The following is a 14,238-nucleotide window of genomic DNA, read 5'->3' on the forward strand; positions in this document are numbered from 1 at the left end:
TGTATTGATTCTTATTTTTTTCCCAAGTTTTAATTTAAATTCCAGTATATTAGTTTTAGGTGTACAATTAATCATTTTAACTTTTAATATAATAAATACTGATAGATAGAACCCTATGAACAAAAGCTTTGGAATTCTCAATATTTTTTCAGATTATAAAGAGGTGCTGGGACCAAAATGTTTATGGAACTGGTGACTTGGTGTACTGATTTTCAAACTTTTTACATAAATATGATACATGAAATGTATATGAGGCTATATATATATATATTCCACTTGAATAAAAAATTTAAGTGTATGTATTATATAGACTTTTGTATATTAATATCTATGTATATGTATTTAAAATTCTTTATTCAAATAGAATTCCAGTATGTAACTGAGTGATTGAAGACAGGATGGGGAGCTCAGATCCTTGCCAATCTGCCTTCTACACCCACTCCCAGAGAGCAAGGCAAAGCCCCTTTCTAGTGTTTGGAAATTTCAGCTTTGACACCAGCAGTTTGCAGATGAGGAGGCATGATCCCCAAGAGACAGAGTGACTTCACCAAGTCCCTGACCCAAAAGAGTGCTTCTGTTTTTTGTTTTGTTTTTTGTGGTTTTTTTGCTTCTGAGTTTTTGTCACTCAAATGAAAGCCCCAGAAAATGCTCAACCGGTGGATCAAACACCTGTGATTGGGGCCAGGCAGGATGTAACCTTATATGTAAGAAGGACAACTCTGTTCAGAGAGAGAAATTAAGGGAGCCACAGAGCCAGCTCCCTCACTGACCCCCCTCCCAGAGCTACTATGAATCATTTCAGTCCTATAGTGAAAGTCTTCACATCCATAAGGAACTGGCTGTTTAAAAGCCAAAATAGGGACACCTGGGTGTCTTGATTGTTGAGGGTCGCCTTTGGCTCAGGTCGTGATTCGGAGTCCTGGGATCAAATCCTGCATTGAGCTCCCCGCAGGGAGCCTGCTTCTCCCTCTGCCTATGTGTCTGCCTCTCTCTGTGTATGTCTCTCATGAATAAATAAATAAAATCTTTTAAAAACTAGAAAAAGGATGAATGAATTCAAGAAACAAGTGACCAGCTGAGGCTTAGGGACTCTTAAAATGCTAGAGCCACATAGAGACCCAGCCACTAATCTGAAGTCTGAGAAGCAGACATGCTTTAATCTAGAAATTCTTGAACCGAGGTCCCCAGAAATCCAAGGTGTATAAGTATAACTTAGGGAATGTGCAAGCATTGACGGGAAAAATACATCTTTGTTTACTAATTACTAACTGAAATTTAGCATTTTCTTAGATTATAAATGTAAAGAGCAGAGCACAGCAGTCTTAGCAGTACACATGAGTCTTTCAAAAATAGAAGCACAGATATTTTCATATCACACTAGGAAACAGTAGTAGATATCTCAAAATATTGTCTATGCTGATCATCACGAGGAAATTAGGACATTATGAAGTCCACTGCTAGATATTGTTATTTAAAGTGATCATTAAAAATGCCTTATGTGTTACTATATTAAATTTTTTAAATATTCATTTAATGTATTTTAATTTAACAGGATTTCTTTAAAATAGTATGCATTCCTGGTGTTTTAAAAAAAGAAAAAAGGGCAGCCCCGGTGGCTCAACAGTTTAGCGCCGCCTTCAGCCCGGGGTGTGATCCTGGAGACCTGGAATCGAGTCCCACGTCAGGCTCCCTGCGTGGAGCCTGCTTTTCCCTCTGCCTGTGTCTCTGCCTCTCTCTCTCTCTGTGCCTCTCATGAATAAATAAATAAAATCTTTTTTTAAAAAAAAGGCTTAGGGAAGTATACATATTTATTTTCAACACACTCATTTTCAAGGAATATTTCAAATAAATATTCCTGTTGAACACAAATATGTCATTTCTTTATCCCAAATTTTAACCATCTCAAATTTTAACTAATAATGTTGCAAATTCTGTTTTTATCAGTAGACATTTTACCAGATATATCAGTTGTTATAGTTGCTATGATGATTAAAACAACAACAACCACCTAAGTACATGCTTCTGCAAACATGAATCCTAAGAAAAACCCATCCGGTGGTGTGAGGGAAAGAGTGGATAATCATAAATCTGATCATTCCATCAGTGGGTTAGACTGTAGGAACTCTGATGCCACAGAGAACAAGACCAACTTACAAGGGTTTGCTAAGCAAGAAGCCTTAACCCCAAAGGGTGGTTAACCAGGGTAAAAATACCACAAAATCCAAAATCTCTTGTAAATTTGCTTGTTTTATTTTTCTCTGGCATTCAAGTTGTACACATTTGTGTAAACGGTGGTTATATATGTTAGACACAGAGCAAAGAAATACGATTTACATATCTCGAAGCACACCACTGCAAAAATAAGTTACATTTTTTACATTCAAAATCCTTCCTTCAGTTTTGCCTGCTTAAATGTCATCCTTACCCCTATTCCCATATGCTAAGCATTGCCCTACCCATCTTCTTGCTTCCATGTGAGTTGGCCCTTCTTGTCTCTTCCCCTGGAGTCTACTATTCTGAGACTTCTTCTTATTGTGGTGATGGCTTCTTATCACCATCTTCTGTTTCCTCTCATCTTTCCTGCTAACTCTTCCTGTGTTTCCTTGCTTTCCCCTCATATCATGCTCTCAGCCTATTGCTCCCCTTGCCCTATAACCAACTAGCCGATGTTCTTTCTGGATACTTTCTTGAGGCATTAGTCAACTCCAGGACCTGGACTGTTCTGGCAAGCTTTTACTTATGTATTCAGCAAGAGTGGAGCCCATTCAATGATTACACACACACACACACACACACACACACACACACACAACTTCATCATGGACCCAGTTCATCTTCAGTAGATACTGTATGATGACCCAGCAGTACCATGTTAATCGCATAGAGACAGAAAAACAACCCATAGATTTCCCACACTTCCCTATGGCCTACACCACAGGGCCAAGACACAGACAAAAATATGTGACAAAATTAATAAAATACTTTACCCACACTGAGCATGAACCAATTAACTACTCAACAACTTTATAAGCATGAAGTAGAAGTAGTTCCAAAGCTATTCATAATTAAAATCTTGCTCTAAAAATTCACAGAGTGCTTCTCCACGTCAGTGAAATGAAATTATGGAGGCTGATATCTCTGCCGGTCACATCAATGCTTAACACCTGTTGGGAACCAAAGGAAAAGGAGTGGGCATCTGGCAATTGAAATTTCCTGCACTCAAGTGAATCAGACACAAGCCAATGGTTCACATGCACTCTGCTACTTTCACAAATCATTGTCTAGCTGTCAGGCAGCCCCCAAATTTTCAGGTGAAGAGGATGTTTCTTGATTCCTTAGAGTACAAAATTTATTCAGTGATAGGGAAATGACAATGGGCCCTAAATAATGCAACTACCCTAAAACAACTGCACAGAAAATTGAAGATGTCTTCATTTCCATTCCTTGGAACCCTCCTTTCTTTTTCTCCTTTTCCTGTTCCCCCCATAGCGACTTGGTGATTCCCCAGTGAAAGTCCAACAGTTCAGCTTTTTTCTAGGCAAATGGCTTCCATAAAGTGTCATTGTGAGTGCCATCAGCAGGTAGTATGACAGTCCAGGAGTGGGTCAGCAACAAGATTGGGCAAAGTCCTTTATGAGCTCTTGGTAGAGTTGGGGAAGTTGGTTGAGAAGAAAGCCACAAGTATGAGGAAACAAGTAAAAAATACAAAACTGAAGGGAAAACTTTTGTTTCAGGCCTTGTAATCAGGAAGGATTATGAAAGAAAAAGTCCAGAAAAAAGCAAGAAGCAAGCACACACAGAAAGATCCATTTACCATGAGGACAAGTGTTGGAAACACCACACTGCATTGATGCTAAGGGGCAAATTTTCTACATATTTAACATTCATGAAATCAGAATGTGTCTTGCAGTCAACAGCTTTAGAATTACTGTGAACTAAGTAGCATTCATGACAATTGTTACTGTCTGTACATGCATGAACTTCATTGCTATTGTTGGTATTATGAATGGATGGACTATGAACCACTTAAGGATTATTTTAGGAAAAAATAGGAAACCTGACTGGTAGTAAGATCAAGAAAGTGTGAGGATGAAAACTTGTATAATGCATTTGCTAGCTTTGGAGAAAATCCCATAGAGAGGTTGGTGGAAGAATTTTTTTGAAATGATGTATCACCAATGCTTCTGATAGCACAGAGAAATACCTTAACCTATTCATGCCACATATTCTTCTTTTAAATAATAATAAGATGGTAATTTGCCAAATTTACATACAAATTGTAATATTAAAAGAAAAATCTGTGATACAAATTGGCTAAGGCATTTCTTTTTCTTTTTTTTTAAGATTTTATTTATTTATTCATGAGACACACACACAGAGACACACAGAGAGAGGCAGAGACACAGGCAGAGAGAGAAGCAGGCTCTATGCAGGGACCCCAATGTGGGATTCAGTCGCCAGGGGTCCAGAATCACGCCCTGGGCTGCAGGCAGACGCTCAACCACCAAGCCACGGAGGCATCCCCATTTCTTTATCTAAAAAAATAATTTATTTATTTATTTATTTATTTATTTGATAGAGAGATTACAAGCATGGGGAGGGGGAAGGGTGGAGGCAGAGGGAGAAGCCAACTCCCTGCTCAGTAGGGAGCCCAACAGGGGGCTCAATCCCAGAACCCTGGGATCATGACCTGAGCCAAAGGCAGGTGCTTAACCCGCATAACTGACTGAGCCACCCAGGCGTAGCAAGGCATTTCTAATATTTCTTCACATTCAGAGTTTACCTCGTCTAAATTACTTTATTGCAAATTTATCAATGTCCATGTGTCCCTACCCAATATTTTCCTCTGTATTGTCACTAACATTAAAATGATAAAAAATCTTTGTTTAAAGAAAATTTGCAGAGCTCTCTGTGCGTTTAGAGATTTTAAATGATACGAAAGCATTCTATCATACTTTTGTAATCTTTTTTTTCCTTCTTCATGCCACATGAAATAATGGGACAACTCTAACTATGGTGTCATATTTGATGGAATAAGGTAGTTCGAGCTGTCTGGGAAGTAGAGCTCTAAGGCAAGGTGAAGGAGTAAAGACAGTTTTATATAAATTTGCAGGGAAGAAAACACATGTGGAAAGAAAGGATCCAGACCCACAATTTCCAATGATAATAAGTCAGGAATTTCCCCTTCATCTCCATGCTGTCCACTGCTGGTGCCCTGAACACAGCTTCCCAAAGGGCTCTGCAGGAAAGGCTGTCATTTGGAAAGGAAGTAGACAGCGACTGCCCTAGGATTAGCCCAGGAAATACCATAGGGACTTTTCACTGGTCACAAACCTGTGTCGCAGGGTTGTAAGTGAAGGTGGGCGTTATCACCATGCCGCTCACAGAGATGCTGACACTGGAGATGGAAACACTGCCCACTCCCCAGATCTCAACGTAGCCCAGTTTCAAAGGGTTTGCATCGGTGATGTATTTGTTGAAAACTATATGACTCTGCATCATATTCTGTCCATTGGAGATAAAAGGAAACCAGAGGGGATAAAACAAAATCCATTTAAATTTTTCCCAACCTTTTTTTAGGCACAAATATAGGTCATGAAGTTAAGACAATGTGAGAGTCCCCATCTTGTGCCCTTGGATAATGCCGAGTATGATTTCAGCCCTGTATCTCCTGCTTCCAGCTATCATCCAGCTTTGCATTGGCTAAGCACCTGTCTCTAGATTCACCCTGAACTCTAGGGAGACAAAAAGTCTCAGCTATCAGGAACTGTATCCTCTACATGTAGAGGAGTCACAAAATGTGCAGACCATCCCAAGGCAACACGGGAGCAAGGGCCAGATAACATAGAAACAATCTGTCCGTCTGTGCCTTGGTGAACTGGAATAAGTTACTGATGAAATATGAATGGGTTTAATCACAGAGAACTTCCTGAGAGCATACTAAATGTCCGTTTGAAGTCTAGAGGAAGGGAAAGATGCAAATTAAGAAGACAAGCAGGGAAGGGATTCTAGGCGGTACGTAATGCCCTATGATATCCAGCATTCAACTAAGCCAACAGAACTCTGTTCTCTCTTCACAGTACCAGTTACACTCACCTGACTGGCAGAAAAGTTGGCCAGGTAATAGAGTCCTTTTCCATAGGTGTCTGCAAATGAACAACAAAGTAAGTGCGATCTGGAGCTGTGCTCTTGAATTCTAATTGCTTACTTGTTGAGAAAATAGGGATGATTTTTGTTCATCATTTTACTTTTCTTCTTTACAGAGTTCCATTTTGTGAGCTCAGATGTTCCCCCAAACTCCGCTTACACAGTGTTTGAAATGAGTGTGTATAGATGCACCTGACTAATAGAATCCCTCATAGAATGCAGTTTCCTGACACCACTCTTTAATCTGCTTCTCTTTCTCATGATCTACCATTCCCCACACCTTCCTTGTCACCTCAGAATTCCCAGATCCCTTCTGCTAGAGGCACACAGATGTGTGCACAGGTGCATGTACACACACATCACAAACATCACTGGTATCTTGGTCAGCTTGCTAGGTATGAGGCAATTTTTTTAATGCAGCCTCCAGAGACCAAGAAAAGACTTTTTTTGTCATTTATCCTTCATGTATGCCACAGGTTCATGGAGAATATGAAGCTCAGCATGTCTAGCATAGGCATCCCCATCCTATCTCCAACTTCTGGGGCTTGCTCACTCTTCCCCCATATTCTAGCTTCTTTCTAATTTGCTTACCACTCAATCAGAGGGCATTGGCTACCCTCTAGAGCTATGCCATCCAAGATGGCAGCCACTAATAGTATATACCTATTTAAATTAAGGTTAATTAAAATTAAATAAATAAATTCAATTCCTCTGATGCACTTGTCACATTTCAAATGTGCAATAGTCACCTATGCCAATGGCTACCATATTGGGCAACACAGATACAGTCTATTTCCATCATTGCACTGGACAGAAATGGCTTAGATAGAGCTAATGGAGCATAAGCCTCCTCCCAAGAGTTTGCCAGTTCCTGTAAACTCCTAATGGAAATCCCCCCAAATAAATAGCATGGCTGCTAGAGGCATTGTCTTTCTTACTGGGACAGTAAACCATGTAATTAGGAAATGTGCCCTTGAATGTAAACCATATGGAAGTATATCTCACTTGACTACTAAGAAACTCCCTATGGCTTCCATACTGCTATCTCACACAGTGAATTAGGACAGTTGGGTAATGCTGAGAGATTCAGAGCTATACTTCACTTACATGAGGCATACAGATCATATACAATAGCTACCATGCACTTAAAATGACAAATGGCTATGTTTAGGAATGCAGAATTGTTTTAACATGGACAGCAGGCCTGTCCCCTAGTCAGTGGTATTGACACAAATCCAAGGCAATCCTACTCACCAATGCTTTGCCCATCATCCCAGAAGAGCCAGCCTTTAGCAGCCCCCTCATCATCCAAAGCAACCTTGAAGCCTATGAATTTCTGACGGCTGCAATGAGGTAGGAAAGAGCCATTAGCTAAAAACAAAACCACAGCCATAAACCAAGAGTTTTCATAGAGACATAATGGAAGTGCTTCATAGTATAAAGACTGGGTACTAGGATTCAAGAGACTTATGATCTAGCTCTAGTTCTGTCTCCAGTGGCTATATGATTTCAGGTCAGGAATGAATGAATGAATGAATGAATGAATGAAGTAGGGGAATTTTCCTTTAAGGTTTTATAAACCCTACATGTGCTGTAAAAGTACTACACGAAACTACAAGCAAATTCAGTGGTTCTGTAAGAAAAATCCTGATGTGATCTTTCTTTTTTCATGACATAATTTCCTAAGGATGTGTACAGTGAACTCTGTTTATAAATGTCCTAAGCTCTTTGGTTTTTAACTGAATTTTTTAATCAAATGAGTATGGCTCTAAGATTTTAGTTTGGCATCAGACATTCATGGATTTTAGTCTGTGCTCAACTACCTAAAAACTGTGTGACCACTTGAAGCCTCTCTTTGCTCATCTGTGAAATAGGGATAATAGCATTTACATCACAGAGTTTGTTTTTTCCTTTTGTTAAGAAAAATAGATTTTCAAATAGAAAACTCCATATTAGTATTGTTCTAGGCACAGAGCAAACATTCACTTGATGTTAGCTATTATTAATTATTGTGTAGACTTAGGTCCAGAATTCTAAAATCCTGTATGTGAGGAATCTCAGCCTCAGCCATCAATTGCAATGTGGCTTACACAATTTTTTAGCAATAGTTTTCTTAGCAGAGTCCATTAAGACTCAGATAGTCTTCTAAAACTAGTATGAATTGGGTTGCTCCTTGTTTGACTTCCATTTCAAGTGTTATCAGTTAGACCTATTATCTCACCCACTGGAATCTAAAATAGTTGTTAATAATTGTTCAAAGAGTGCAGAGTCTAGGAAAAGTTAAAACACAAATAAGCCAACAACAAAAAAGTCTTTAGTAAAATTCCTTTGGGGTCTGAGGGTGCTGCTTACAGATTGGCGGGCTTCAGCAGGATCTAAGCTAACTGGCAGGTAAAGGAGAAGCCTTGTCCCATCATTCACCTTAAGTGGGTGTTCTGCGCAGGCTCTTGCCAGGGCAGGATGTAGCCCCCACGGACATGAAGATTAATGTGGTCAAGAGGGGCTGGCAAGGACTTCCACTCTGCCCTTGCTCCAATGTCCACACCCTGTGGGCCAGAAGAAGGTAAGACAGGATGAGGGTAAGAGAACACACCTCACTGAACAACGCATTTACCAGACACCTTGTCTACTGTTCTGGACTTGCTGCCTGTCCATGACCTTCCAGCACACAGCTGGTATTACCCGTCTCCACTTTCACTCAGCTACTGGGTGGACTCTTACCCTGATGCTCCAATATCACGTCAGCACCCGTTGTCTTCTGGGGTTTCTACCGTACGTACTACAGGAGATTGTAGTGTGGATCTCAGCCTACCCTCATTCCACATCCTGTTTCTGTGTCAGAGAGCAGTGCTAGAGGAAGTTGAGGAATTCTTTTGCTTATTTCTTGTTGGCTTTTGATACCTGCCCTGCAATGGCATTTCTAGACCTTCTCTTTCAGCTCCTTTTACTGCCCCCACTTCTCCACCCTGACCAACTTTACTAAAGCTTTGATTCCTACTTGACAGAGAGAATTAAAATGAACTGACTTACTTTACAAATCCTTATCTTTAATTCACTAAACTTCCTTTATGTTTAACATCTTTATCTTGCCTCCCCTGTGACAGGGAGAAGTGCTCTCTCACCCAGAGCCATGAAGCTCAGTTTCTAAGAAACCAGCCTTCCACATTTCTTTAGCCTAAGGCAGGGCTTTCCAGCTCCAGCACTGTAGACATCTGGGGCCAGATAATTCTTTGTCATGGGGACTGTCCTGTAATTTTGGGATGCTTAACCCATGTCCATGCCCTAGATGCCAGTAGCACCTCCCCCAGCCCACCTCAACCACAAATGACACCCAAAAGGTCTCCAGACATTGCCAAATGTCCCCTGGTAGGCAAAAAAAATCCCCCCATTTGATAATTGCTACCTTAAAGGTAAGGAGGAAAGCTACCATAACACTCCTCCACTTTGGTCCCTTTTGTTCATTTTAGCCATATTCGCCTGTGTGAACCATAGGGGTAAGTGGTCAGAAGGAAGCATGGTGACTGATGCCATACTCCCTGAGGCCTGCCTCAGGACTCCGGAGTCTACAGGATTTAATAAAAACTTCAGTCCTACATCTCTAGGCTTCTTCAGTTTTCTCACTGATAACATGAGAAAATCCGATTATATGATCTCTAATGACATTTCACTCTGGTATCTTATGAACATTGGACATTTCCTCCATTGATTATCCTGCCTACTAGTGAAACTCGACACATATAAAAATGTCAAAGTTATCTCCCTACCAAATTCTTTATTTCTCTCAATAATATTTCTATTCTACTACACATTATGTAAATGTGATGTGAGTTTAATCTCATGATTTCATTTCTAATACTTGATTTATCAGAAGCTTATTTACTTTCCATTATGTAGTTTCTGACCAGTGTAGTCTAACAAATTCCTGTTTAAATATCCATTAAAATATGAGTGTACGTTAAAAATCTAAAAGCACACTACTAAAATAAGAATAGACAACCCAAGTGCCTTTGTAGGGGGAATTTGCATCAACTGCACAGTTGTTGATTAAGTATCTTTGTTTGGCACTTTTATAAACACTCAGTGGGATTGAGTGCTGATAAAACCTTTTCAGAAAGCAACCTACCAATATCTGTCAAATTTTTAAATCCCAGAAATTCTACTGACAAAACTTATATGGAGATACACATACATTGGTGTTACCTGTTACCTTGTACCACTACTTATAAAAAGAAAGCAGGCAAACCTAAATCCAAAATGTCCATCCACAAAAGTGATTTGCTAAATGATTCCATACAATGGAATATAATATATTTGCTAAAAAAAAAAAAATAGGGAAGAGCTTCAAATTCAAAGAGTTCAAGTTCAAAGTTCTTTAATAAACAAAAGCTTCAAGATATATTATTAAGTGAATTAATTAAGGAGCCTTTTAGTATGTACAGTAGATACTATTTGTGTAAATAAAAAAGAATACACATATGCTAGTCTATGCACAAACTTTTATCAGCAAAGATATATAACTGTTAACAGGGGTTAGCTCTAGAAGGGGGACCAGCAGTTGGGAGATACAGAACATGGTGAATTTTACTTTCCATTTTACCATGTTTGCCCTTCTCCAATGTTTGTATTTATACCAGGGGAGGTATCTCTACTCTTCTAACGTATTTTTGGAACCCTATATATCTTTCATGGTACCCTTCCAATCTTATCTTCCCCCTGGTGACTTTTATCCTTTAACTAGTACATCTGCAGCTCTTCTTCCTCTAACTTTTGACACTATGTTTTAATATTCCACTGTATTCCTTATACTGAATAATGAATTTGTTCCTTTTCACATGATCAGATGGTGGACTAGGTCTCATACTGCATGTATATCTGCTAGAACTAGAATTGGTAAACTTTATCTATAAAGGACCGAATACTAAGTATTTTAGGCTTTGCAGGTCAGACAACTTCTGGTGAAACTACTCCACTCTGCTGGTGTGAGTACAGATGTTGTTGACAATAAATAAACAAATGCTCATGCCTGTGTTCCAATAAAACATTATTTATAAAAACAGGTATGAATCAGATGTAGCTGTGGGTGGTAGTTTGCCAACCTCTGCTCTTGTACAAAAATAGGTACCCAACCATGTAAAGATTAATCAAGGAGACACTTCTTCATTAATTCCAACCACAGAATCTTCATTTTAATTTAACAGCAAAATTTAATTTTTTTCTAAATGGTTTGCTCCATCAACTTGAGCCTTCCTAAGTGATTTTTTTCCCCTTTCCTTCCTCAACCAAAGCTCTTCTGTTTAAAAGCCATGTATAAAATCAACAATTTCCAGGATACTTTTCTTTCCTAGCCCTCACACTTCCCTTTCTTTCATGTAGTGCCTATGATTATGTACATAAGTATTAGTGTTGACCACATGCAAATATCAGCTCCAGGTTCCAGGGTGCACTCAATGGGAAGCTGTCACAGTATTCTACCACCTGAAGCTCAAAAGGTAGCCTGCACCTGGGCCAGGCTGGGACTAGAGTGGAATTAAATGAGATGCCTAGGGGGCCCAGTTTAAGGCAGCGCTCACTGTCAGGGTCATACAAACACTGGCTCAGCCCTAGGAAGGAGTACCTCTTTAAACGGTATGCCCAGGCAACTCATGTATTCCACTGTTCCAGCGAACCTCCAGGTACTCAAAATCTCTGTGAGTGAATGGAGCAGTGAACATGCAAATTCAGGACCAAGGCTAGGTGACTTAAAATCAGTTGGCTGCTTCCCGGCTGAAGGCCCTGGCTGGGGAAGCAAACAGCAGAGTCCTAACGCAGGGCCATCTAGAGAACAGATCCAACCCACAAGGGGGAAAAAAAAAAAGATGGGAGAGGTGTCGGGGAAGGACTTGGGGCTCCAGTGAGACAAAGAGGAGGAGAAACAAGACTTCCATTGTTCTTGTCCAGTTTTCACCTAATCACACTGCAAATGCATTGACCCAAAGGGCCAGACTATGCTCTGCCTATTGTTCTCCCACTATTCTCCTTTTGCTGGATTTTGAGTCCTCTGCTTTGCTCTCCTCAGAAAAGTCAGAGTAGGCTTGGTTACAGGGAGAGGAATTACCTCCTTTGATTCTTCCTCAAGAATCAAAATCCGACTTTTGTCCTTACAAGAGAACATGACCTTGTGCTTGCTTTGAAAGGCCCTGTTTACTCAGCTGAGTCTCTGGAGCTCCCACTACTGTAGAAATGTTCTAGAACAGAGAATGACATGTTCGTCTTCCATTTCTAAATGCACTTGTGTTGCTCTGGCACACAAGGGTTGGTTGCGTCTTATATCTCCATGTGCATTTTATATACTGCCTAAGACTGTGCTTACCTCAGGAGATTACATTTAACAACTCCTCCTGGAGCATCCATGCTATAGAAGGAGATATTTATTTATTTATTTATTTATTTATTTATTTATTTTTAGAAGGAGATATTTAATAACAAGAGAGGAGGGGCACCTCAGTGCCTTAGTGGTTGAGCATCTGCCTTCGGCTCGGGTCATGACCTCGGGGTCCTAGGATTGAGTCTCACATCAGGTTCCCTGCATGGAGCCTGCTTCTCCCTCTGCCTATGTCTCTGTCTCTCTCTGTGTCTCTCATGAATAAATAAATAAAATCTTTAAAACTTAAAAAAAAAGCAAGAAAGGAAGGGCCTCAATACTTTTTGGACTTACAGTCTTATAAGGGGTGATATGAACAAAAACTACATTTGATAGCACAATTTCAAGTATTTACTAGTGTTGCCATTATACACCAGCATGAAAGATAAAAACTAACACATAAAAACACTCACAAAATATGTTATTTTTTAACAGTTCTTTGAGAAAAATGCACTTATCCTACTTAGAGGTGAAAAAATTGAGGCTACGAGGTTAAAAGTGACTTGTCTAAGCTCACACACATCAAATGAGTTATGGAGCCAGAATCGGATGGATGATGTGTCAGATTCTGAAGCCTGTGTACACTACCATTTTCCCAAGTTGTATAAATCATCAGAAAAACTTACCGTGTAGTAATCATACCAGCGGGCTCTAGGGAAATATGCAGTGACATTTCTGGCATTCTAAAATTAAACACAAACAAGACTTTGGCGGTGGGCTCTTCCATCCTGGGCAATGTAACCAATTTGCATAGTGTAAGGGTCAAAACAATAGTGTTGGTCTTGGACCCACAAGTTCATCTTTTAGAGACCAGCAATGCTGGGGAAGCCTTTCCTCCCATGCCTCCCCTCTTCCCAAATGGGAGAGTTGCCTACCAGAAACTAATAGTTTCCCTAAAGCCCTTTGGGATCAGGACTTTTGGGGAAAAAATCATCATTTGCTTATAGACTTATCTCATACCCTCTCGTTGGGACTGGAGTAGAAGAAAATTTTGTAGATTTTATGGTGCCAGTACTTTAGGGATTATAATTAGTGCAGTAAGTTTTGGGGAGGATGGAATTAGCTGGTATTCTAATCAGAAGCCTATACATCAAGGGGAAAAAAAATGAAGAAATGGCTTTTGCTGCCTAAGGACATCTTATAGAAGGAAGAGAAAGGCTAGCCCACAAAAAGATTATGCAAATTGGCATAAACATCCTGCAAAATTGTTTTTAATGATGATAAAGGACTGAAATGAATTTTTATAACATAGCCTGATATACCTGGTCCATTCGTCTTATTTTAGTTAATAAATAAATGATTATATCTTCAAATATATCATAAGGTTCTTTCTTCTTGATTTTCCTAGGAATCAGAATCTGTTATGCTGATTTTAAAGATTAGGGAGCAGAGGACAGAGCACCTAAGTAATGGAATTCAACTCAGAGGGAGACGGAGAGGAAGAGACAGAAGTAGAATAAGAGACCACATCTTAGGACTTCCAGCAGACCAGGCCTCTTCTGCTGCCTCTAGTCACTAGGCCTCAGAACTCTAATTCTCTATTCATCAGAGGCACCCATACTCACAGGCTCCAGGACAGGGCTGACTAGGAAGGCTGGGCCCAGCAGAAACTGACTGTCTACATTCCAGGTCACCCGGTCTGACACAAACCTGGAAAGAGAAACCAAGGTACTACAATTAAGACCCCAAAA

General features: G+C 39.9%; 1 protein-coding gene across 3 annotated transcripts in view; it reads right to left on the reverse strand.

The window, feature by feature from the left end:
- Window positions 1–2,227: 2,227 nt before the first annotated feature.
- Window positions 2,228–14,238, reverse strand: part of MGAM (maltase-glucoamylase) — a 136,725-nt gene continuing 124,714 nt past the window's right edge. For all 3 annotated transcript variants that reach the window (XM_072762837.1, XM_025982204.2, XM_072762836.1), the window contains 7 exons: window positions 14,113–14,197; window positions 13,174–13,230; window positions 8,569–8,693; window positions 7,402–7,490; window positions 6,097–6,146; window positions 5,335–5,505; window positions 2,228–3,164 (listed from right to left, as the gene is read on the reverse strand). In XM_072762837.1, the coding sequence (XP_072618938.1) occupies window positions 3,087–3,164; window positions 5,335–5,505; window positions 6,097–6,146; window positions 7,402–7,490; window positions 8,569–8,693; window positions 13,174–13,230; window positions 14,113–14,197 (655 nt within the window). In that variant the 3' untranslated portion in view covers window positions 2,228–3,086. The remainder of the gene's footprint in view (window positions 3,165–5,334; window positions 5,506–6,096; window positions 6,147–7,401; window positions 7,491–8,568; window positions 8,694–13,173; window positions 13,231–14,112; window positions 14,198–14,238) is intronic.

The sequence above is a fragment of the Vulpes vulpes genome, chromosome 7 (genome assembly GCF_048418805.1).
Source record: "Vulpes vulpes isolate BD-2025 chromosome 7, VulVul3, whole genome shotgun sequence".
NCBI classification, from domain to species: Eukaryota; Metazoa; Chordata; class Mammalia; order Carnivora; family Canidae; genus Vulpes; species Vulpes vulpes.